At 46.5% G+C, this 26,431-nt stretch overlaps 1 protein-coding gene across 3 annotated transcripts in view; it reads right to left on the bottom strand.

The window, feature by feature from the left end:
• gldc (glycine dehydrogenase (decarboxylating)) overlaps positions 1 to 26,431 on the bottom strand; it is a 210,993-nt gene that overhangs the window by 39,160 nt on the left and 145,402 nt on the right. For 2 of the 3 annotated variants that reach the window (XM_070888437.1, XM_070888439.1), the window contains 4 exons: positions 22,536 to 22,661; positions 8,609 to 8,758; positions 6,089 to 6,201; positions 1,501 to 1,642 (listed from right to left, as the gene is read on the bottom strand). In XM_070888437.1, the coding sequence (XP_070744538.1) occupies positions 1,501 to 1,642; positions 6,089 to 6,201; positions 8,609 to 8,758; positions 22,536 to 22,661 (531 nt within the window). The remainder of the gene's footprint in view (positions 1 to 1,500; positions 1,643 to 6,088; positions 6,202 to 8,608; positions 8,759 to 22,535; positions 22,662 to 26,431) is intronic. The other variant, XM_070888438.1, reaches the window with a different exon arrangement.

Raw genomic sequence — 26,431 nt, 5'->3', positions numbered from 1 at the left:
GTACAAAGTTGCAAAATCTCAGGAAATTTATGGCACTCAGCTTATGATGAATCTGTTTATTCATAGTACAAATTGCGTGGTTGCATAAACCACTCCTCTTCATGCTTACCAAGAGCAAGAGGGAAAAAAACGGCCAGGAATTTCCTCGAAGCAGTTCCTTCTCCGCCATTAGAAGTGCGGCGGAATCCCTGTTCACGCGTGTAAATGGGGTTTCAGCCCAACTTCCGGTGAGGTTACAGCGGTGGAGCGGGAAATTCACAACCATGAAGATATGTTGGATATCGAGTCAAACCCATGCCCCATGAGGCTGGCACTGAACACTGGTGCTCTATCATGGAATTTTAAACTACCATTCAGCTCATTATACCTGCTCTTTTCAGGAACCATACTGCCTAATCCTAGCAGAAGTGTCAATCAAAACTAATATTTCATCCATCTTTACATTCCAGTTAAAACTTTCAAAAGTTGTGCTGGCTCAGATTAAAACTCTCAGGTGGTTTTGTAAATAATGCCTTTTCATATTTTTTGATTTTCAAAAGGTTGAATAACTTAAAATGCATATTAGCAATAGCACGGCTTTGTATCGGGATCTTCTAGATGCCCAAAGCATTACAAAGCTCCACATTACAGCTAATTATTTCTCTGATAAGTGACCTTCTGTCTAATTGCAGGATAACTAAGATCTGACCTAAAGAGTGAGGACTATTGCAGTTTGCTCCAACAGCTTGTAGTATTTGTGGGACCAACGTTTTTTCTCTGCTGGCTATGTCCACTCTTTTTAACAAGCAAATGCACCCTGATGCAATAAAAGGAAATAATATCCTTAAACAAACATTTGGGTCCTGCAGCCAGTGTAGGATAGTTTGAAGCCTGGTTCAGTACAAAGTTCAGTTCTCAGTCCAACAGGTCAGATACCATCAGCCACTTTGAGATTTTTCTTTGAGTGAGTCTCTAAGTGGCCAAGTGAATAAATGCATTATCCAATGCGGGTAGTAAGTCACACAGTCCAGGAAGGAACGAGATTCCATTCCTGATTTGTGCTGATTCAGCTGATCTCATCCAGAGCAATAGTTGGATCCCAATGTCTCTGTGCAAACAAGGGGAAATCCGGTCGAAATTCCTACTCCGCATTACGATCCAACGACTCCTGCTCTGTGTCTGTGTGGACACTGGATTAGTATAGGGTTGGGTATGGCTGTGATTGTCCTTCACAGTTCAATAGCCCACTGACACTACCTTTTAGACTGGCAACTCGAGTAAGGTTCTGGAGGACTGTTGGTCTCCACTGACACGTGCCCCAGCACAAAATGGCACGCAGGGAAAGGAAAAGGAAGCAAGCTGAGGGAGAGCGGGCAAGTTGCCAATTGACTAAAATGTGAATCTAAGCTTACGGAGAGTTAAAAAAAAACAAACACGAGGAGCAGGTGCACATTGTTTTAAACACTAATGCAAAAGCTGACATAGAACTGCATGAGTTAAAGATCCAGAATTGCACTGTACCTTAATATAGGCCAGGGAGATTGGTAGAATCGCACTGGAGCCCCAAGGGGCAGCACTGATTGTGCCCAAAGAACGAGCGTCGCTATCGGACACTGGAGGGATCACTGGATGGCTGGGTAAGTATGGAGCAAGATGTTTCTTCCTAAAAATATACATTTAAAAAAAAATAAACTTACTCAAGTTGGCATAAATCTCACAGCTGTTCAGAACAAGAGCACCTAATTTGTTGCATTTTTAACATATTTCACCACAGATTTCTCTCAAAAGTCTAACAAGCAAAGAAAATGTACTTAAAAAAATTAACTAAAAAAAAATATAACTTCTAGAAGTTGGCTTCTCTTTTTCACGAGTGCAGTTGGCCCTACTTTAGAGAGGAGCACAGCCATGCCCAGTTCTGTCCCAACCTAAGATCTGCACATGGTCAGTTCCAGAAGGATAGCAAACAGAAGTGTGAACCGGGTCTGATTTTTCTAGTTCCCAAACCCAAGGTGCTGAGGACCTACAGCCACACTGCCTGGGATCAGTTAACACAGCCAAGAACCTGAGGCCTTCCTTCCATGAGACCTTCATCCGCTGAGCCACTGGAATTTTGTTTTTGCTTAACAGAACTATCACCCCCCCAAAAAAGTAAAGCTAAAATAACTAACCCAATTCAACTATAATTTCAAAAGTGCAGTGAGCAACTACGAAGGCAGTTTTCAAAACTGCCATATGGGGAAGGCCTCTTTTGGTGACATTACTTTTTCCAAGGACAGTAGAGTTGAGGCTGAGATTTTCAGTGCAGTGTTTAGCATTTGATAAGTACAATGATAAGCCCTTCCCCTCTAACAAAATAATAATTTGGTATCTTCAATAGTTGATGAAGGTACTTTATACTATAAAGAAAGAAAGACTTGCATTTATATAGCGCCTTTCACGATCACCGGACGTCTCAAAGCACTTTACAGTCCATGATGTATTTTTGAAGTTGTAATGTGGGAAACACGGCAGCCAATTTGTGCACAGCAAGCTCCCAAAAACAGCAATGTGATAATGACCAGATAATCTGTTTTTGTTATGTTGATTGAGGGATAAACATTGGCTAGGACACCGGGGATAACTACGCTACTCTTCTTCAAAATAGTGCCATGGAATCTTTTACATCCACACTGAGAGAGCAGATGGGGCTTTGGTTTAACATCTCATCCGAAAGTCAGCACCTCCGACAGTGCAGCACTCCCTCAGCACTGCACTGGAGTATCAACCTAGATTTATGTGCTCAAGTCCCTGGAGTGGGACTTAAACCCAAAACTCTGACTCAAAGGTGAGTGTTTTTTTTTCTTTATGGACCACTTTGTTACCGACAGGCCACATACAGCCCCGATCTTAGCCTGAACCACCTGGCGGAAATGGAGTGGATTACGGTGCGACGCTTGTTTTACACCTCGCACAATGTTGCGCTGTGTTGACGTCAATGGAGTGTAAATGTGGACGGGGTGTAGAATGGGTGTCAAACTCGAAGCTGCCCCGTCCCCGCTGGGGCTATAATGTTTAAACTAATGCTTCCTTCGACTTGCATTCGTTTAGAGTTGTGGAGAACAAAAGGTCTTGGTGTTCTGATTGAGGATTTATCCACCTGTGAGGCAACTGCATTATGAGCAGCCCTTTCCAATCCTCCAGGCCCACGGCATCCAAACTGGACAAAACAGCAAGAAATCCAGGTAAAAATAGAATGGAGTTGCTGAAGTTATGTGTACTGGCTTGTGGTCCAGCTACACTGTATTAATTTTAGTTCTGGAAAATGGAATTGCACTCCGTCTAAACAGCTGGCTATTTAATTTACTTCTATGAAGTGTCTTGTTTGTACAAGGAGTTTATATGCGTTCTCAGGGTTGAGACAGAGTACATGCTGCAGATTAACTGCTACTTGCAGATACATACAGTGAGAGTCAGTTAGTTGTGCCGTTCTATACATTAACGTGGGGTGAAGCTTTGAAAAGGTCAGTAGAAATAAAAGGGTAAAATGGAAATGTCAGACCAACTTTTGAGTCTGAGGACTCCCAAGAGATCAGAGACAAAGAATGCCTGCACTAGTCTGTGTGCTGACCCAAAAGCTGATGACTTAGTTTGAGCATGATAGCTGCGAAAGAAGGTTGATCTTTTGCTAGCTGTCAAACTATTGGGGGTGGAGGTTTTAATAGAAAGGATCCTCATTCAAGGATTTCACAACACAGCTTCAAGCAAACGCTGGTACTTATATTGGGCCCAAGTTTCAGTTGAGGATTAGAACCTTAGAGATCCGCCGATTTCCTGGGATAAAAAGCACGTCTGTTTCCTACCTTGCTATTCTCGACTTCCATGAGGCCTCCTGTGGCCTCGACGCAGCGTAGCAGCAACAGCGGGGCGTGGAGCTACAGCCCTGCGCCTAAAAGACTGCCGACAGCTGAGCGCGTGCGCAGTGGAGTCTGCACGCATGCGCAGTAGCTCCTGGCCCCCAGATTCTGTGTGGAGTGCTGCAGGCTGTGTGGGAGGGGCCCGAAGCACACCGCCCCTAGCCCTGGCCAAATGGGCTCCTGGAGCGGGTGACCAACTATGCGGAGAAGGAGATCCTGAGCTCGGACCTGGAGACGGCAAACAAGAAAGGGAGAAGGAGCTGGCAAAATGACCATCAAGAAGGAAGATGTCGATTGCTCTCACTCACTGAGGCCATCGAGTGTTCCTTGGGATTTTCTCGGAGATGCGGAGGGGCAAGACGTGAGTCGGATGGGATCTGGCCAGGCTCGTCTGTTTAGCGTTGTCGCCTCTCCCCCTCCCCTCCCTCCCCCCCTTATGGTCACTCTTCCCCAAGGGGCCTCGCATGACCAGATTGCTAATTAATCATCTCTCATTACACAAGCCCCAATCTAGGATGGCCTGCTCTCTAGTTGGTTCCTCGACATATTGGTCTCGAAAACCATCCCTTATACACTCCAGGAAATCCTCCTCCACAGTATTGCTAACAGTTTGGTTAGCCCTATCTATGTAGATTAAAGTCACCCATGATCACTGCTGTACCCCTTTTGCACGCGACCAGGAGCCGAACCTGAGACCTTCAGGTCTGTGTTTGCTATTATACCCATCAGCTGTGATCGGCTAACTCGGCACAGACCAGGAACCGAACCTGGGACCTTCAGGTCTGTGTTTGCTATTATACCCAACAGCTGGTCTTATTGCAATGCAACAGCAAGCACAAGAGATGCAACACCTGCCCTTTTACCTCCTCCCTTCCCACCGTCCAGGTCTCCAAACACTTCTTCCAGGTGAAATAATGATTTACTTGTACTTCTTGCAATGTGGTATACTGTATTCGCTGCTCACGATGTGGTCTCCTCTACATTGGGGAGACCAAATGCATATTGGGTAAATGCTTTGCGGAGCACCTCCGTCCAGCCCGCAAGCGAGACCTTGAGCTTCTGGTCACCTGTCACTTTAATTCTCCACTCCACTCTGACCTCTCTGCCCTCGGCCTCTAACATGGTTCCAACGAAGCTCAACATAAGCTCGAGAAACAGCACCTCATCTTTCGATTAGGCATTTTACAGCCTTTTGGACTCAACATCAAGTTCAACAATTTCAGACCATAACCTCTGCCCCTAGTTTCTCACATGGCAGCAGTTGATGATTCTGCCATTCCCATTTACACCCTATCTAGACCCATCTTTTGTTTTTTTACTTGTCCCGTTACCATCTCCTTTTGCCTTGCAGCAACATCTCTTTTGTCATTTAATCACTCCTGCCTTCCATCCTATCACAGACCTTAACTTTTGTTCTTTCCTCCCATCTCCCTTTCCCAGCCCCTGCACTTGCTTAAAACTTGTTACATCTCTAACTTTTTCCAGTTCTGACCTGAAACGTTAACTCTGTTTCTCTCTCCACAGATGCTGCCTGCCCTGCTGAGTATTTCCAGCATTTTCTGTTTGTAAGTCATAAATTTGGGGTGGAAATAAATGCTGATCTCTACCTTCTCTCTTTTTTTTCAGTTACTGAAAATAATGAAAGATATATTGAAGACAAACACATTTTGGCCTGCCTTCAATCCAGTTTTCTGCCACTGGCAATTTCAAAATGACCAGAACAGAACAAAACAATTCTGTTTTAGAATGGCCACTGTAAATTTCAGCTTGGGCGGGCAAGCTTCGGGTCCTCAGCTCAAAAATGATATTCTTTGCATTAAATCAAGGTTAGAAGCTGTAACATGTGACAGCAAATTTCTGTCCCAAATCTAATGCTTTATCAAATACCAGTACGTCTCCAATCAGTGAGCAGTGTTCCAGGCTTGTGCATCTGGCAGAATACATTTGTCTTATTACTTCACCGAGGCCAGAGTATATGATATTTATGTGTTTTCCTCAACCTTATTAATACAGAAAAAAAGCAGTCACAATAATGCCCCAGTGAGTAGCAGTTGGGAAGATATAGTGGTCATAAAACATCAATAGGTACACATGTTATTGGTACTGCAGCACATTTAAAAATTTACAAGTGGCCTTCAATTTAAATCCCCATTCTGCTCTAAAAAGATCAGCATCCTGCTTCAACACTGTAAACAAATAAGACAATTTAAACCTACACTCCAATCGGTCCCATGCCAGGTCCGCCTCCTCCATGGGGAATACAGAAAGTTTTATGCAGGTTTAAGTGAGACACATCAGATCCATAGTCACCAGGACGACAGAGGCCCACCTGAAAAATTGCACCATTAGGGGAGAAAGTACCATAATATTGGAACATTCAAAAACAATCTTTTTATTACATGGGTTAGGGAAAGGACAAGGTAAAATCACCAATAGGCAATTCGCCCTCGACATACCAACTCGGGTCACAAGCTTCATTTAGGGTGGTGTTTCTGTCCTTTGGACAGTTGCTGTGGATACATTCTAGCTTGGGGAATGCTTACTGCCCACTTGTTATCAGGAGGAGCTTCACCCTTGAGAATGTTACCCCAGTGACCTGCTTTCAGACCTCCACCAAGGTCCAGGAGATACAGCGAAGGAACCGGAGGCAACTGGTTCTCCAAATTTCCCCCCTTTATGGAGAAGCACTTGGCCTCTACCCACAAAGCCGCAACTGAGATCATGAAGTTAACCCTATAAAAAAAAATCATGGACACGAGCTCAAACACACCCCAGTCCCATTTTTTAAATGTTGTTTTTAAACATTTTGCTGTTAAAGAGGCGTATTTTGCTTTAAGTAGGTTAAGTGCGATTTGTAAACATGATGGATATATGTAGTTCTATCATCGATCTTGACTCGTCCAGGTTAGAGGGCTTCTGCCAGCAACTTGGCTGGCATTGTACGCCCCAGTCACCCCACTAACTGTTACAATGGGCAGCTCTAATTATACCACTGCTGAATTGGGAAAAGTCGAGCCCCATGTCGGTGCGCCTCAGTGCGTGCCAGGAGCTCTGTTCAGCAGTGTCTGACTGCCAATTAAATCGATAGAATCATAGAAATTTACAGTACGGAAGGAGACCATTTCGGCCCATCGTGTCTGTGCCGGCCGACAAAGATCTATCCAGCCTAATTCCACTATCCAGCTCTTGGTCTGTAGCTCTGTAGATTACGTGCACATCCAAGTACTTTTTAAAATGTGGTGATGGTTTCTGCCTCTACCACCCTTTCAGGCAAGAAATTTCCCCTCAAATCCCCTCCAAACCTCCTACCAATTACTTTAAATCTATGCCCCCTGGTTGTTGACCCCTCTGCTATCCACTATCTAGGCCCCATCATAATTTTATACACCTCAATAATGTCTCTCCTCAGTCTCCTCTGTTCCAAAGAAAAAAATGACATCAAAAAATCTGGCTATCCTCAGGCTCTTCTGTATCATCAGCAATTTGAAAAGGCAGTGCAGTGGACTGCCCAAGTATGAAAGGGTTGGCAACACGAGCCATGCGAAAACGACCCTTTCAGGTCGTCTCGATAAAGACACCAAACTGCTAATAGTACAGAAATCAACAAGCTTGTATTGGACTTTTAGTATTGGTATGGTGCAGAAGGTGCAGCGACCAATGCCAAATGATTAGTCTACCTGGGGTTTTATACAATCCTATGCATACCAAGTAATCTTAATTTTAATAAAAGCTCCAACTTAACATGCATGAATGTACTAACAGCATTATGATTTCACTAATTGAAATGTAAATAGTTTTATGATGACTGACAGAGGGACAGAAAGGAATAGCAGTCCCCGAGATCAATCAGAAGAGCATTGGATGCCTATGATGAAGACCTGAAACCAAATGCCACTTTTAACTAATATTCGTTATTACAGATGGCACAATCTCAGGGGAGGAAACAGCTGTGGAGACTTCTCTAGACTATACTCAGCCACTGTTTCAGAATAAGGGGTTGCCCATTTAAAAATTTCTTCTCTGAGGGTTGTGAATCTTTGGAATTCTCTACACTCGTGAGCTGTGGAGGCTGGGTCATTGAATATATTTAAGGTGGAGATAGACAGATTTTTGAACGATAAGGGAGTCAAGGGTTATGGGGAGCGGGCAGGAAAGTGGAGTTGAGGCCAAGATCAGATCAGCCATGATCTTATTGAATGGCGGAGCAGGCTCGAGGGGCCAAACGGTGCTATTTCTCCTGCTCCTATTTCTGATGTTTTTTTGTTCTGTCCTGGCAGAAATTGTGTTTAGCAGGAGTGTAAAGGATATAAGTGAATATATTAGAGGGAGATTTTCCACTTCTGTGCTCCCAGCATTGGAAATTGCAAATTCCTAGCCTGGATTTTCCATTCATAAATGAATGGCTGGAAAATCCTGGCTAGGGATGTGCACAATTTCCGGATACGTAATCCTGGCGTGTGCCAGGAGTACTGGCGCAGGGAAATCTCTGTTTAAACTTCAACCTTTATAGGACCAATTTGCATGTGGGTAGCAACTTAATTTTTTGCTTCCATTAGCAATTTGTACACCAGTACTCAAAATCTGTGAAAAAAAATGCTCTTTTCAGACACTGGTTTCCTGGCTGTGTGGTATTGTCAAGTGACCCAGCAATTTCCACAGGCACAGGTAGCTATGGTTATTCAGTATGTGCACTTGGTTCAAGTGCATTGCAGACGCAGATAAATAAGGTTTCTTACCTGTGCATTCATGTTTGCCCCATCGAGGTAAACTTGTCCGCCGTGATTATGGATCAGGTCACACACATCACTAATGTTCTCCTCAAACACACCGTATGTGGATGGATAGGTGATCATTATGGCCGCCAGGTTATCTTTATTCTTGTCAGCCTTCAGTAAAAATAATGTTGAACAAATGAATCAACCCTTTGCAGATTTGAAATTTGCCAAGCTTTATTTATTCACCTAATTGAACTCTGGTAAAAGTACTTAACTAAAGATTGGCCAAAATTTGTATATATCCAAATTTTTACAATGTAACACAAAGGATCTTACTCTGTTTAACAAAACCTATTACTGAGGAGGAGTTGAACCCAACAACTTACATTTGTATAGTGCCTTTAGTAAAACGTCCCAAGGTGCTTCACAGGAGCTGTCATGTATCCTACATGGCTACTGTTGGTACTATTACAAGGTGTGCCACCAGAGGGCACAGCAGTGGGAGACTTGCAGGTTACCTGGACAGGTGTGCCTGGCCTAGTATAAAAGGCAGGCCACCAGGTGTGATCCTTACTCTGGAGTTAACTAATAAAGGACTAAGGTCACTACAGTTCAAGTACAACACATTGCCACGTGGAGTCAATATTAGAGCATCTAAGGACACAACAATTGGCGACGAGATTACGAACTGTCACGCAAAAATGGCTACCCTTGGTACATTGCAGTCGTTCGCCGATGGTGATGATTGGGATGCCTTTGTGGAGAGGCTCGACCATTTCTTCACAGCAAACGACCTGGCAGGAGACGACCCGGCCGGCCACACTGACTGATAAGCGCAGAGCTATCCCGCTAACCAGTTGTGGGCCCACCGTCTATGGCCTCGTCAGGGACTTGCTGGCACCCGCGAAGACAATGACCAAGACGTACAAGAAGCTCGTAACCCTGATCCATGAGCAACTCAAGCCCAAGGAGCGCATCCTCACAGCCAGACACCGATTCTATACCCACCGACGGCCCGAAGACCAGGAAGTAGCGAAGTACGCCGCAGACCTCAGGAGGCTGGCAGCACCGTGCGAGTTCGGCACCCACCTCAACGAAGCGCTGCAGGACATTTTTGTCATTGGAATCGGTCATGAGGGCCTTCTTCATAAGCTACTGTCGGCGGATACCACAGTCACATGCAGAAGGCCATCTCTGTGAGCCAGGCATTCATGAACTCGACCTGCGGTTCTAGGCAGATGACTCACCCTCAGGACTCAAACCTGGCAGGTACTGTGCACAGAGTAGTGCCGTTTAGGGGCTGGACTGTAAAGCGCAAACCCTCCCAGAGAAGAGAGAACTGGCCCCCCCCCACCCCCACCCCCACCGAGTCCCTTAACTCAGAGTCCGCCGAGAGGTGCTAATCGAGTAGCACCATGCTGGTGTTGCGGAGGGAATCACAGGGTTCACCAGTGCAGCTTTAAAGACTATGTATGCAAAAGCTGCAGCACAAAGGGCCACCTCTAGCGAATGTGTAAGAGAAATATGACTCACTGTGTTGATGAAGAGTCTGCAGATGGCCATGAATCCAGCGCGGATTATGAATCGATAGGCAGCTCAGCCCCACGATGAGGTATATAGCATGTTTACCTGCACCACCGAGTGTTCCCTGCTGAAGGTGGAAGTCGAGATAGAGGGCGTTCCAGTCTTCATGGAAGTGGACACGGGGGCGAGTCAGTCAGTGATGATCAAGAAGTCTTTGAGAGGCTATGAGACAATCAAGCTGAACGACCCAAGTTGATACCAATTCAGGCAAAGCTGCCACCTACACCGATGAAATCATCCTAGTCGTTGGTAGCGTGAATGATGGTATGGTGCACAAGTTACCTCTGTGGATTGTTGCAGGTGATAGACCAACGCTGCTCAGCAGGTGGATGGAGAAGATCCATTGGAAGTGGGAGGACTTCACCCCTCCAGCTCAGAGGCACAGCAAGCCCTCACATGAGGGTGGACCTGGCACCAGAGAGCAGACCAGCATGGCACCCGAGACACAGGCTGCTCAGCACGACTGCGTGGAGATCATCCAGTTGAGACGACCTGAATGCACCTTCCAGGCTCCAGTGGCAGGTCTCCGGAGAAAGAAAATCGGATCCAGAGGCGACTTCCCAGCTTCGGAGGCAGAACCTGGGGAGAAGAGGATCACCAGTCGCCATCGTGGATGGTGAAAAGATGGCGCCCAAACCACAAGGTGAGGCGTTGAAGAAAAAGATGGTGGCGGCCAGACCACGAGGTGCAGCGCTGATGGAGCAACACGTGGCACCAAATGGAGAAGAGGATTGGGGTAAAGATAGCAAGGCTCTCTTAAAGGAGGCCTGCAACCCACCACAATTAAAGGGACAGTTCCACACACGATGATCATGTAAAATGTGCAACTGATAACGTGAATTGTGTACATACAACCAGCGAGAAAAAGTCACGCGATCGCAATCAGACCCATAGTTGTGTCCAGCATCAGTATTGAAAAGTTGTGCAATGCAGGGTTTCAACTGCACACAGCCAATGCAGCAGGCAGACATCCATCGGGAGCACACAGGTCCAGCGAGCTACCCAATGCTGTAGCCTGCGTCCCGGGAACCAGAGTCATGCCCCATGGAGTGTGGCCACAAGCAGCCAGTACACACGAGCTGCAGAGCAAGCGATCTCAGCAGGGCAACGGCACCGGTATCGATACCCTGCTCCTGATTGGTTCCAGCTCTCAGGCACCCGATGGCACCAACTGCCACGAGCCTGAAAGAGCAAACTGTGCCGAGGCGCAGTTCCCAGACCCCATCGCTACCAAGGCCATACCCGTAAATGTAGTGTCACCTGCCACAGTTCCCCCAAGGGGAACCGGCATTAGCCAGGATCCCAAATCAAACAACGCCCAGGGCAGCGAGTCAGCAGTTCCCTGTGCACTGCTAGACAACAGCTCCTCAGGAAGTAGCAGCGACCAGGGCACAAAAAAAGAATAGGGAGGTCAAAGGCATCTGTGAGTCGGCCCGATGCTAGGGACCACGGCAACAGCCCCAAGAGCAGGCAACTCGAGCCAACTGGGTTCCCACTGCCAGCACCAGGCATTGAGCTGCCACCAGACTGCAGGGACACAATCCAGCAGCTCTGGAATTAGCTTGTCCTCACGCACCGGTCACTGCATCGTTAAGGCATCTAGCGTACTTGTCAATCAACAGAATCAGAAATGTAATGCAAAACCCATTTTCCTGAACTTGAATGTACATGAATGCTAGGAGCCCCCGCCACAATCGATGTGGGGGGGGGGGGGGCGGGGAGAATGGAGTGGTCAGGGACACAAACACAAACAGCAACCACCAGCACTCTACTGCACCAACCACTTACCCAAGATTGAAATGACCTGCCATGGGTCAACCAGACAGAGCCCACATGGAGCTAAGCCCAGAGCACAGTCAATACAGAGGCGACTTGCACTAAAGGCTCAGGGGAGAGTGATGTCATGTATCCTACATGACTACTGTTGCTACTATCACAAGGTGTGCCACCAGAGGGCACAGCAGTGGGAGACTTGTAGGTTACCTGTACAGGTGTGCCTGGCCTAGTATAAAAGGCAGGCCACCAGTGTGATCCTCACTCTGGAGTTAACAAGTAAAGGACTAAAGTCACTACAGATCAAGTACAACACATTGCCTCGTGGAGTCATTACTGGAGCATCGAAGGTCACAACAGGAGCATTGATCAAAAAGTGTCAGATAAAGAGATATTAGGACAGGTGACCAAATGCTTGGTCATAGAGGTAGGTTTTAAGAAGCGACTTAAATGAAAGGGTGGAGTGGCGGAGAGGTTGAGGGATGGAATTCCAAATATTAGGACCTAGGCAGCTGAAGGCATGGCCACCAAGGGTGGAGCAAAGAAAATCCGGGTTGCAGAAGAGACCAGAATTGGAGGAGCGCAGAGCTCTAGGAGGGCTGTTGGGCTGCAGGTTACAGAGATGGGGAGAAACAAGGCCATGAGGGATTTGAACACAAGGATGAGAATTTTTAAATCAAGGCGTGGCGGACCAGGAGGCAATGTAGATCAACAAGCACAGGAGGTGATGGGTGACTGAGAATTAGAATACAGGCAGCAGAGCTTGGAGTTCGGCTGAGGAGCCGATCAGGAAGGCACTGGACTAGTCAAGTCTGAAGGTAACAAAGACATGGTTGAGGGTTTCAGCAGCAGATGGGCTGTGGCAGGGTGGAGCCAGCCGCTGTTATGAGGTGGAAGTAGATGGTCTTGGTGATGGAGAGCTCAGCTCAGGGTCAGATAGGACGGCGAGGTTGCAAACAGTCTGGTTCAGCCATAGACAGTGGCCAGGGTGGGGAATGGAGTTGATAGCCAGGGAACGGAGTTTGTGGCAGCAGCCGAAGACAATAGCTGTGGTCTTCCCAATATTTCATTGGAGGAAATTTGTGTTCTTCCAATACCGGATGTGGGACAAGCTGCGTGACAAATCAGAGACAGAGGCGGGGTCGAGAGAGGTGGTGTTGAAACCTTAGGGTGTTTTCGGATGACGTCGTCGAGGGGCCGCATGTAGATGAGAAATTGGAGGGGGCCAAGGATAGATCCTTGAGGGACGCCAGAGGTAACGGTGCAGGAGTGGGAAGATCAGCCATGATCATATTGAATGGTGGTGCAGGCTCAAAGGGCCGAATGGCCTACTCCTGCACCTATTTTCTATGTTTCTATGAAAAGCCATTGCAGGATTCTCTGGCTGTGACTGAATAGCTAGGAATGGAACCAGGCGAGTGCAGTCCCACCCAGCTGGACAATGGAGAGGTGTTGGAGGAGGATGGAGTGGTCAACCTTTGGGCTGCAGACAGGTCGATAGTTCACCATGGTCAGTCACACAGGATGTCATTTGTGACTTTGATAAGGGCTGATTCAGTGCTGTGGCATGGGGAGAAACCTGATTGGAGAGGTTCAAACATGCAGTTGTGTGAAAGATGCGCACGGATGGAACCCAGGCACTCCGCATTTACAAAGTGGTGTATATGACCGTTGACATTCCCCAGTTCCTGCGTTATACCTCATACATAAGTACTTCTAAGATTAATAACTGTGTGGAGCATCATGGGGAAAACTGATGCTACAGCACAATTCATTGTTAAGTTGTACAATCCAAGAGACTTGAGAAAACCTCTCCTTATTATGTTTTTAGCAGATGTTTCCCCACAGGTGTGGCAACAAGAGTGATGAGATGACCAACCATGTTGCACTTTTGAACTGCTTAAAGACAGATGATACTCTTTAAAAAAAAACTCAGCATTGATCAACATGAATATCCCTTTTGTCTCCTTTTTTTTAACAGCTTATTCAGAAAATTGAGGACCGTATTTTGTGGTAGTGGAAAATAGCCATGAAGGAGTTGGAAAGTTTAACAGCATCAAAACATTGTTGAAATATACACTGAAAGTTACTTAAATCACAAAAGTATTCTGAGTTATTAACTATCTCAAGCAACGTAAATGTTCTTCAAAACTCCTACACCTCCAGCATTGATCATTAACACTTCTCTTCAACATGGGAACAACATAGAGACAGTGGTAATAAAAACAGAAAATGCTGGAAATCTCAGCAGGTCAGGCAGCATCTGTGGAGAGAGAAACTGAGTTAACTTTTCAGGTGGATGACCCTTTGTCAGAACTGGTGAATGTTCGAAATGAACAGATTCTTAAGGAGCACTGAAAGGGGAGGGGAGGAAAGAACAAAAGGGAAGGTCTGTGATAGGATGGAGGACAGGGAGATTTGAGAGACAAAAGGGATGATGGGCCGACTTGAGATAGCAATGGCAGAAGTTAGAAAAAGGTAAGTCTAGATCGGGTGAAAATGGCAGAATAATTAGCATCTGCCATTTGAAACAGAGAGAAAAAAGATACATAAAACCGGGGTGGGTGGGGGGGAGGGGTTAAAAAAGAGGAAAGGTAGCAAAATTTGGGCAGAGGTTATGGTCTAAAGTCGATGTTGAGTCCAGAAGTCTGTAAAGTGCCAAAACGAAAGATGAGGTACTGTTCCTTGAGCTTGCGTTGAGCTTCATTGGAACAGTGCAGCAGGTCGAGGATGGCGAGGTCAAAGTGGGAGTGGAGTGGAGAATTAAAGTGGTGTGGTGGTTCTAGCAACCCAGAGGTTGATTTCAAAATCTCGACACGGCAAGATATGAAACTCAATTCAATAAATTGGGTAATTCATGGGCTAGTGCCAGAAAAATTATGAAAGGTACTGTACTGTTGTTATTAACTCAATTAGTTCACTAATTGTTCAGGGAAGGGAACCATTCCACTCTTACCTGTCCTGGCCTACACACGTCATTATTCCACACTATGTGGTTGACAATGCCTTTTGGAGTGGCCTCGCAAGTGTTCTAGCAAACCACTCAGTTGTACAAACAAATCGCTTCAAGGCGGCGGCCCATCACTACCTTCTCACAGCAACGTGCTGTCATGTATCCTACATGGCTACTGTTTGTACTATCACAAGGTGTGCCAGCAGAGGGCACCGGAGTGGGAGACGTGTAGGTTACCTGTACAGATGTGCCTGGCTGAGTATAAAAGGCAGGCGACCAGGTGTGATCCTCACTCTGGAGTTAACAAATAAAGGACTAAGGTCACTACAGTTCAAATAAAACACATTGCCTCGTGGAGTCATTATTAGAGCATCCAAGGACACATGAGCAATGGGCAATAAATGTAGCTTTGGCAGTGTCACCCACAGCTTATGAACAAATAATAATTTTAAAGATCCTCCTCCAAAAAAATCCCGACCAGAATTAGACCATCAACAGATGCAGAGAGTCCGTTTTCCCTGAACCAAACATTTATTAATTTTTCAGATCACACACTGTTTCTGAAACACCAACATAGTTACTCAAATTTCATGGGGTAGCTTCCTTGGTGTCACAATAACTCGTGCAAATGGAAACAGTTGAAATACGAAATTAAATAATTTTAAAAAGATCTACTTCTGCTCATCCAGTCCACCATTGTTCCTCATTTTCCCTTCCTTTTTGTTGTCACATTTTTTATTTTTATTATTTTACTTTATTTCTATCTACCACATCCTACGTGTGCCCTTTTGCTTAAAAAGGTTAAAATATTATGATTATCCATTTCCTTCTGCCTCCAAGATCTCACCATCCATTTTGGAGGTGGAAGTTTGGTTAAAAATGAGCCAGGACCTGTGTTTTCTCAGCCAACTGAACCCCAAAACTCTGACCAGGTTAACGTTTAACACATTATCCTTCCGTCAAAGGAGAGCAACCCCGCACCGGAAAAGTTATCTAGTCAGTGACAACAGCAGCATCATGAATTGCTTGTTTACAGTACTTGGATTTAGAAATAAATGGATTCAGTTGTCAATCGTCTCTCAAGGATTGCACAACCTTACATTGGGCCCAGGTTTCGGGCTGTGCCTAGAATGGCACAGCCCCGACCTGGACGCCTGTTTTTCGCGCCACAAAGTGCGCCTAAAAAAAACTTACCAATTCTCCGGCTCCCTGCAGGTCCTCTGGAGCTGGGCGCGGCACAACACGAGCTATGGGGAGCGGAGCCAGGTCCCTGCGCTGAAAACAGTGCCGGGACGTCTGCACATGCGCGCTACAGTGGGCGCGCATGTGCAGTAGCTCCAGGCGCCCAAAACTGTGTGGGAGGGGCCCGAAGCACGCAGCCCCTAGCCCTGGCCGAATGGCCTCACTGGGGCTGTGTGAATAAGGGTCCTCCCACGCCCAGCTCCTGCTTCCTCCCGACCCCACTCCCGCTCCCCCCCCCCCCCCCACCCCCGGACCGGACCCGCGCTCCCCCGTCCCCCACCCGACCTGACCTCCCTCTCCCTCCCTCCCTCCCACCCGACCCGACCCACGTTCCCGACGCCCCCCCCACCACCCGGACCCGACCCGACCTAACCTGACCTCCCGCCCCCGACACGAACCAAACCGACCCGACCTCCCTCCCCCCTCCCGGACCCGAACCAACCCGACCTCCCACCACCCCCGACCCGACCCGTGCTCCCGACCGACCCCACCCCCGGACCGGACCGGACCCGACCTCCCTCCAACCTCCCGACCTGACGCGCACTCCCGACCCGCGCTCCCGACCCCGGACCCAACCCGACCCAACGCCACCTACCTGTAAATCTGGTGCTGGGGACGGGCCCTGCCTGAAGTCTTGGGCCCGGCCGGGCCCGGCCCGTTCAGCCTCCCTTCCCCTTCTCCTTCTCCCCCTCCCCCCCCCACCCCCCTCTTCTCCCCCCTACTTCTTCTTCCCTCCCCCTCTCCCTCCCTCCCCTCCCCTCCCTCTGCCTCCCCCTCTACCCCTCCCTCTCTCCCTCCCCTCACTGTCAGAAACACAGACACTGACAGACAGAGAGTGAGAGACACACACAGACAGACAGACAGAGAGATAGAGACACTGACAGAGACACACTGGGGGGGGGGGCATCCCAGCACGCTGTTGGAGGGCTCCCGGTGCTGCAGTCGGTAAGTAGAAAATGTTTTATTTATTGATTTAAAAAAAAAATGATTTCTTATTAATTTTTTTTGATTGATTTATTGGTTGATTTATTCATGTTTTTATCATTTATTATTGATGATGGCTCTTTATTTGTAAAACTGAAGTGTTTAATGTTTGTAAACTTCCCTTTAAACCCACCCCCTCCCCCACACATTCCCTACACCCGATTTGTAACCTACGCCTGATTTTCTAAGTATAGACAAGGTTTTTCTGAGCGTACAAAAATCTACACTTACTCCATTCTAAGTTAGTTTGGAGTAAGTTTTCACTGCCTAAACTTTCAAAATAGGCGTAAGTGGCCGGACACGCCCCCTTTTGAAAAAAAAAAATCTGTTCCAAACTGAAACTGTTCTAACTGACTAGAACTGGAGCAAACTAAATGCCGAGAATTGCAATTTCTAAGATACTCCATTCTAAACCAGTTGCTCCAAAAAAACAGGAGCAACTCAGGCCGAAACTTGGCCCCAATGAGTTGTTCTGCTACACCCACATAGAATATGACAACAAAATGTGGTGCAGCATCTGTCAAGGCAATTAGCATAAACTAACGATTGGTTAACAAGTTAGAAGATGCTCATTTATGAATAAATACCATACATGCATACGATGGCAATATCTGGTAGAGTATCTACCCAGAAGTCACCATACTGGAGCATCTGAGCAAAGATTTTAAATTGAAGAAATTCTTATCAAACTAGGAAAACATTTTGTATGTTGGAAATGTACTGGAACACACAGCCATTGGGTACTGTTGACTATGAGAACAGAAGCTTTGTAACTTTGTTCTGAAGTTTGTTTACCTTGGTATCTTAAAAAGGAGACTGCATTTTGCTCAAAGTGCTCCTTATTTTTTAATAGGTAAAAAATGTCAGTAACTTATGACGAGTCTGACATTTTAGTAATAACATCAATTTTTTTTTCAGCAAAGACAAAACTGGAAGTTCCAACTTCAAACAAGCCTAGAAGGCACTCTGGAGCTATCAGATCCTGGCAAACCACTCTGGTCTCTTGAGCCTGCTCCACCATTCAATACGATCATGGCTGATCTGATCTTGGCCTCAACTCCACTTCCCCATCCGCTCGCCATAACCCTCAATTCCCTTATCATTCAAAAATCTGTCTATCTCCACCTTAAATATATTCAATGACCCAGCCTCCACAGCTCTCTGGGGTGGAGAATTCCAAAGATTCATGACCCTCAGAGAAGAAATTCCTCCTCATTTCGTTTTAAATGGGCGACGCCTTATTCAGAAACTATGGCCCTTAGTTCTAGATTCCCCCCACGAGGGGAAGCATCCTCTCTGCATCTACCCTGTCAAGCCCCCCATCAGAATCTTATACTCTCCCTTTTGCTGATAAGCTTATCAGGATACTACCAATCAGTGACTTCACCAGAGTGAAGGATTCCCCAAGCAAGCATCTCCATGTTGGTAATAAAATGTAACATTTTTGCTATAACAATGACATTTTTGGTAAATCTAACCTTTTTCTTTATAAATAGGGAGTACTTTGAAGAAAGTTCACTCCTTTTGACTTCCTTTCCCCACTGTACAAATTGATGCAGCATTTTTCCTCTTGTAGTCTCTTCAGCTGTGCACAGCCTTTACAGCTATTGCCTATAAGTGTCCAAACTGGTAAAACATTCAGAAAAGCAACCCAGATGGAACCTCTGCCAATTGTGATCACTCTTTACTGTCAAGAGGATAGGTCACCATCCATATATTGATTTCCTTGCTCGCTTGGCCAAGACCAGAGAGTTGACCAGCAAGACCAGCCAACTTGCTGGTGGGGAAATCCAACTTTCATTGCATAGGGGGTCTTCAACAGCTTCTAAATACATGAAACACAAATGTATTTTTCTTATAAAATAGCAGTGTAATTCCATGTTTTATGATTTGCATTCATGGCTATTCTTCCTACCTATACTTTAAATCGGTTTTTTTATATAGGAATGTTCCTCGTTTATTTATTTGGCAGGAAGATGAACTGGCAAATAGAAGGTCCTCTAATGTCACAAAGAAGAAAGATTTGGATTTATCTAGCGCCTTTCACGACCACCGGCGACTCAAAGTGCTTTACAGCCAATGAAGTACTTGGAGTGTAGTCACTGTTGTAATGTGGGAAATGCGGCAGACAATTTGCGCACAGCAAGCTCCCACAAACAACACTGTGATAATGGCCAAATAGTGTTTTTTTGTTATGTTGATTGAGGGATAAATATTGGCCAGGACACCAGGGATAACTCCCCTGCTCTTCTTCGATATAGTGCCATGGGATCTTTTACGTCCACTTGAGAGAGCAGGCGGAGCCTCGGTTTAAGGTCTCATCCAGAAATTGACAGCTCTGGCAGTGCAGCACTCCCTCAGCACTGTACTGGAGTGTCAGTCTAGATTTTTTTTGTGCTCAAGTCTGGAGTGGGACTTGAACCGACAACTTTCTGACTCAGAGGAGAGAGTGCTACCCACTGAGCCACAGCTGACATTAAAGAGGTAAACATATGTTTTTTTTCCCAAAAAATAAAAACACAGCATGCTACATTTAAAAAAAAATAATACTGCATCAGGAGCCATTGTTCACTAGAAAAAAAAACTGCATTTGTTTTTTTTACTTCCGAGATATTCGTGGAGCAATTGCAAACCACCTTGTTTGTGTCGGTACCTTATCAGCACATCTTTTAGACGACAAGGTATAAACCCACATGAATGTCAGAATGCAAGGAGCATATAGGTGGGAGGTTGTAGGTGGCAGCACTCTGCAATTTTCCCAGTACATGCAACACACGCTGCGAGTCTTGGTGACAGTGGAGATGGTGGAGAATGCAAACAGATATTTAAGTCAGTTTGGATGAGTGTAAAGGGGCAATTAGTGTGTAGGTGTAAACTGAAAGGTAGCGTTGATGGGGACAATGGTCTCAGCCTGCAATAGTTCCTGTGGATAAAATTTATATTGTTCCATTTAGATTATATGTATGGACCTTGCAATGGTAATAGCTCTGAAATTTGAAGTGGTTCCCCTTGTGGTGAATACACCTCATTTGTACTGAGGGGTGACTTCAGCACATTTGCCAGAACACAAATTTGAAAAATTTGCACGCGCACTGTTACTGCAAAGTTACATTTGACCTTGTATGATTTTGGCCGGAGAGGGGAAAATTTCTGCCAAGGTCAGTAATGTTACAATCTCACAGGTGGCCTGTGCAAGTGCACCGAGCTTGAAGCTTGACCAAGGCTGGAAAACACGGAGGCTCTGACAGAAAGCAGTGCTAGCAGTAGCCATTTACCTTTGCTACTGGTAGTGTTTCACCTCTAGCGTCAGACCTATACAATTTCCTGGGATGATGTTCCTCATCTCTGAAAGTGTGTGCACTGCCTCACTGATTTAAATGGAGCATCAAAGAACTGCTCCATGAATCAGTTTTCCAGTGACGGGCATCACTTCTGCTACTGTAGAAACCCCCACCATTGTATTAATAATAGTAGCGTGTCAGCTGTGGCTCAGTGGGTAGCACACTCGCCTCTGAGGCAGAGGGTTGTGGGTTTAAGTCCAACTCCAGGGACTTGAGCACATAAATCTAGGCTGACACTCCAATGCATTGCTGAGGGAGTGCCACATTATCGGAGGTGCTGTCTTTTGATGAGACGTTAAACCGAGGTCCCGTCTGCTTCCCTCAGGTGGACGTAAAAGATCCCTTGACACTATTTGGAACAAGATCAGGGGAGTTATCCCCGGTGTCCTGGCCAATATTTATCCCTCAATCAACATCACTAAAAACAGATGATCTGGTCATTATCACATTGCTATTTATGGGAGCTTGCTGTGTGCAAATTGGCTGCCGCGTTTCCTGCATTACAACAGTGACTACACTCCAGAAAGTACTTCACTAGCTGTAAAGCTCTTTGAGACGTCCGGTGGTTGTGAAAGGCACTATATAAATACAAGTCTTTCTTTTTGCTAAAGTTCCTTTAAAACTGCATTCTAGCAGTTCAATGGAATCTGCGCCTACCCCAAAGGTTTAGTTTGTTAACAGCCACTTATTTGGCCATCTCCTCCTCTGATAGACTACTTGGCATATCTGCTTCCAGTGGAGACGGCAATGTGGGTTATTTATGTGGGGTGGCTGTCTCTGGAAGGCAGTCATGTCACTATATTTATAGTTGTGGCTTGCTACTAACTTTGGCAGCAAACTTTAACTACAAAAAAGCTGTTACATAATGAAATGAAATTCAATCTGTGTTTTAAAAAAAATAACATAATATAAATGTGTACGCCAGTCTGTGCAATGTGGTGGGGACAGTAACCTGGTCCTTACAAAAGGAATTCAATTAGTATTGTACAGTATGTTAGATTGCAGTTTCATGACTCGACGTATATTAAATTATTGCCTTTTAAAAAAAAACAAGTCTTTAGGTGGAGCAGATAATTTGCTGACACAGTATCATGTACTCATGTTTCTATAATAGCAGGTTGGTGTTACCTGTTGGCCAAAAAGTCTATCAGAGTCCACTTCAACCGTTTCAGTCTTGTGCTTTAAAGCTTGCACTTCATAAATCACTGACTATTTATTGTTATCTCGCCCCCTCATCCCTATACTTGCCTTACAGGGTTCTGATGGCATGATTTCCATTAGCAATGTCCCTGTACTGTAAACAGCTCAACATTAGTGCCAATGGCTGACGTCAATCTGCATACAGCACTTCCCAACTATTTTGATTCAGGCCACCGGGTCTCAGCAATGTGCTGGCATGTACATTTTCCTCGCCGGCATTGCAAGACTTGGCCAACTTGACACAGTTGTTCCAATATTGCTGAATCTCCTAAGGTATAAATGGGGCAAATTGAGCAACACAGGAACTGGTGCAAAGATGAGCCACTTCCATCGGAAGATAATCCTTAGTATAAAGATGGGAACAAGCACAATTTTCCCCCCTCGCCTTACCTCGTGAAGAGTTAGTGAGGAGTAAAGTAAAGAAACAAACATCATTGTGGAAGCACCATCAGCAGAAGGAGTGCGATGGTTCAAGAAGAACCACCATCTCCTCAGGCCAAGTTGGGAGCGAAAGAAATGCCAGCCTAGACAGCGTTGCCCGCATCCCGCCAACAAATTTTAAAAAGCAGCCAACATAGTAGAAAAGGCGAGAAAGAAAATGACCCTTAAAACTACAAGCATTAATGGACAGGCAACAATGAGATGGGTGGTGGGGGTGAAGTGGACCTCAACAAACTGACTTCAAATGCAGATCAAAGCACCTGGGAAAAGTAACAAACACTGGGAACCTCAAGATTGAAAACATCTTAAAAATTGTGATAATGGACCATTTCTACACTGTAGAATGATGGTACTAATGTTTCCTGCAACGTTCAGTACAGATTTTATCGTCTTAACTTTGTGGGTACAGTGTTTTTGGAAAAGTACGTACCATTGCTTTTAAATGTGCAACATCTATGTTTCCATTCTTGTCCACTTCAACAGGTTGGATTTTCATCCCTGCCATTTGTGCACTGGCTGGGTTGGTGCCATGAGCTGACTTGGGGATAAGGCAGACCTGGACAGGAGGAGGAAACAAATAGTCAAAAGGTCAGGATCAATTGTCTACTCAAAACATCTTTCTTGGGAGATGGCCTGAGAAGCAGGACCTTGCTAGTGCTGACTGGCTGGTGCTGACTGGCAGGTCAAGTGCCAATACTGCAAGAATCAGTTTTAAATGAGCAACAAGATCTCCAGAGACAGCAGAAGAAACAGCTAAATGTGGATGAGCTTCGACTGAACACTCAACTCGTATGAGGTTGTCTTATGAGGAAAGGTTGAGCAGGTTGGGCCTGTACTCATTGGACTTTAGTAGAATGAGAGGTGATCTTGTTGAAACATATAGGGGGAGAAATTTGGTTAGTTAGTGCCACCCATTAGAGCCCCATAGGGGCACTAAGCACCTCCTGCCCAAGCACCGAACTTCAGTGAAGGTTTAATGGCGACGCTGAGAGTTTGCGCAGCGCTCACTAGTGCCACCCACTTGGTGACGTCACCGAGTGTGCAATGCCCCCGTAGCGCCGCAGTACCGCGGTACCGCAGTACAGACAGGGAAAGCGGGCATCATGGAGAAGCTGCCGGGGCGATATGTCCGAGGGAAGCAGGTGGGCATTTGAAATGAATTTTTTCCCATTAATGCATCTCTCCTAGATGTTGGACACCGTTGTTTAGCTGCTTTGGCTTTTCTTTAACTTTTTGGGTGGGCCAGCTGACCTCCCCGTTAGGCGCTAGAATGCAGGTTTCCTAGCGCCAGAACTTCAACAGTGCTCCCACAATAGCGTCCCAGGAATTAGGGTTATCGTTCCAAGTGAGGTGTGGAATACTTCCCTTAGCGCGCCACTCCCCTCTTGAGGCACTAAAAGTGAATATCCCGGTTAGAGGCGGTAAACATTGGCCGGCGCTAAAGTTAGTGACCAGGCAGTGTCACCGCCTCAAATCGGGCTATACTGAATTTCCACCCCATACGATTCTGAAGGGGCTTGACAGGGTAGATGCTGAGAGGATATTTCCCCTCATGGGGGAATCTATAACTAGGTGGCATCATTTCAGAATAAGGGGTCGCCCATTTAGGATGGAGATGAGGAGGAATTTCTTCTCTCAGAGGGTCGTGAATTGTTGGAATTCTCTACCCCAGAGAGCTGTGAAGCCTAGGTCATTGAAAAAATTCAAGGTTGAGATAGACAGATTTTTCAACTATAGGGGAGTCAAGGTTTATGGGGAACGGGCGGGAAAGTGGAGTTGAGGCCAAGATCAGATCAGCCATGATCTTATTGAATAGCGATGCAGGCTCGAGGGGCCGTAGAGCCTAATCCTGCTCCTATTTCTCATGTTCTTAGGATCTCAGCACAGATGAACCCTACGTCATTGGCTACAGGTCAATGGAAAGACCGTGTCATTTTTATCCCCATTGGAAGGGAGACTGCGAGAGTGCACAGAGATGAACAACACTATCCTATTGTACACCGACAATACAAATAAATGAATACAATCCAAACTGAAAGCTTGCTTCATGATGCATGACTGCTAATTGAAGCACTCTGTCATGCTCCAACATCAACAGAAATACCAGTTACTAATTCACTGTGGAATTAGCCCAACAACAGCAAAGGCCCACTGACCAATTCGCCACAAAGACAATTAACAAAGTCTTGACAGATTAATTTGAATGAACACTAGTTCGACTAAAAATCCATAATTTAGTGTAGCATCTGCACTGTGGCAGCAGAAGATACAATCTAAACGTTACCTGGGAGCAAAACAAAGCTACGCAAATAGATACCTGAGCAATTAGCTCAGGATAACCGCCTTGCAACAGCTCCGTCTATTTGTTCATCACTTAAAACACCATGCAGCATTCACAGAATGATATGATAAAATACAAGTTTGGAATATTTGATCTGTTAAATGAGAGAAGGATGATGTATATTTTCGAGTGTGAGACGCTTCCATATTGAAAACTGTCCCACATGCTCTGTGTAATACTAAGCAATACTGTGACAGTTTATTAACATTAAACCATTGCTGACTTTTTCCTACTTGGATTCAGTAATGTATTTGCTTCACGGGTTCTTTGCTTAACAATTCATAACACATTACCGGTTCATCCACTAGGCTCGCAACTGCATATCTCATCATGGATGACTTAGACCCAGCTGACTGGGGTTTTATTGAGTCTTGTGAGCATCACGTGACTGGCTAAGTCACTCACAATGCAATAGCTCTACAACTATTTTTAGTTGATTTGTAAATCAAATGCCCCCTTATTAAAGGTGGCACTAAAACCGACAAATAAACAAATTAACTTTTTAACCGTAAACTTATATCAAATTAAAATTTGGTTGCCGGGGGTGGTGATGCACTCCAGTCCCTTTGGCGCCCACCTCTCGCGGAAGGCCATGAGCGTACTGGTGGACACGGCGTGCTCCATCTCCAGGGACACCCTGGCTCGGATGTAACCGTGGAAGAGAGGCAGGCAGTCGGGCTGAACGACCCCCTCGATCGCCCGCTGCCTGGACCGGCTGATGGCCCCCTTGGCCGTGCCCAGGAGCAGTCCCAGGAGGAGGCCTTCTGACCTACCCGCTCCCCTCCGCACAGGGTGCCTAAAGATCAGGAGTGTGAGATTGAAGTGCAACCAGAATTTGAGGAGCAGCCCCTTCAAATATTGGAACAGGGGCTGCAACCTCGCACATTCAATAAAAACATAGAACATGGACTCTTGCAGACCGCAGAAATTGCAGGCGGCCTGGGAGCCCGTGAACCGATTTTAAAACTTCTTGAACGGGACTGCTCCGTGCACCATCCTCCAAGCCAAGTCCTCAATAAATAGAGGGAGGACTCCCGCGTAGAGTGCACTCCATTGGGGACCCCCGCCTCCTCCGGACGGCAAGATGGTACGCCATGGCGTGTCCGGATGGCGTGTCCGGATGGCAAGGTTGAGAGTGTGCAGGAGCAGCCCGTACAGGAAACCCCTCCGCGCAGAACTGAAAGGCAGGGAGGGGATTTCCCCGAGGTGGCTCAAGTTGTGAGGCGCCGGCTCCCAAGGGAGGTTTCGGGGCTTGGCGCCGATGAGGAATTCCGTCCGGACATGGGTCAGTTCGGACGGGATCTCCCCACGTGCTTGAGCCTCCTCGATACACCTAACGGAGTCAGTGCTGTTTTTAGCGACTCGATGGCATTGGAAGCACGCTGGACGTCGGCCCGGTTTAGGCGCTGTGCGTGCACGTCTGGCGCCATCCAGCTCGCTCCTCCGCCATCGAGCAGGTCCCTGACCCTGGTCACCTCGCCAGCCACAGCCCTCTCATCTGTCTGCCACCTAAAACCGTGGTCGTGGAGGTACAGATTGAGCAACGGCTCCTGCAGGACAGCCGCCACTCCAGACTGGGGAGAGCTGTGCTTGGTGGCGACTCTGTTCCAGACCCTGATGAGTTCCTGGTAAAAGACAGACAGCCCCCACATGGCGGTCCTGACGCCCCCCAAGCTCACAAACAGGAGCTGCGTGTCGTAGTTGAGGCTGTACTGCTGGCGGAAGAAATACATCGCCAGCGCACACCACCTAGGAGGGGGCTCAACATAGAGGTATCTCTGCAGGGTCTGAAGACGGAAAGTCGCGAGCTGGGCGCTGACGCACACCAACGACTGACCGCCCTCCCTAAGCGGGAGACTCAAAACTGCAGCAGAGACCCAGTGCTTCCTGTTGTTCCAGAAGAAGTCCACCAACTTCTTCTGTATCTTGGCGACAAACGCAAGGGGAGGGGTCAAAGTGACCAGCCGGTACCACAGCATAGCAGC

This window comes from Pristiophorus japonicus, chromosome 1 (genome assembly GCF_044704955.1).
Source record: "Pristiophorus japonicus isolate sPriJap1 chromosome 1, sPriJap1.hap1, whole genome shotgun sequence".
Classification (NCBI taxonomy): domain Eukaryota; kingdom Metazoa; phylum Chordata; class Chondrichthyes; family Pristiophoridae; genus Pristiophorus; species Pristiophorus japonicus.
The sequence above is the reverse complement of the archived record's forward strand: the minus strand, read 5'-3'. Positions and strand labels throughout refer to the sequence as shown.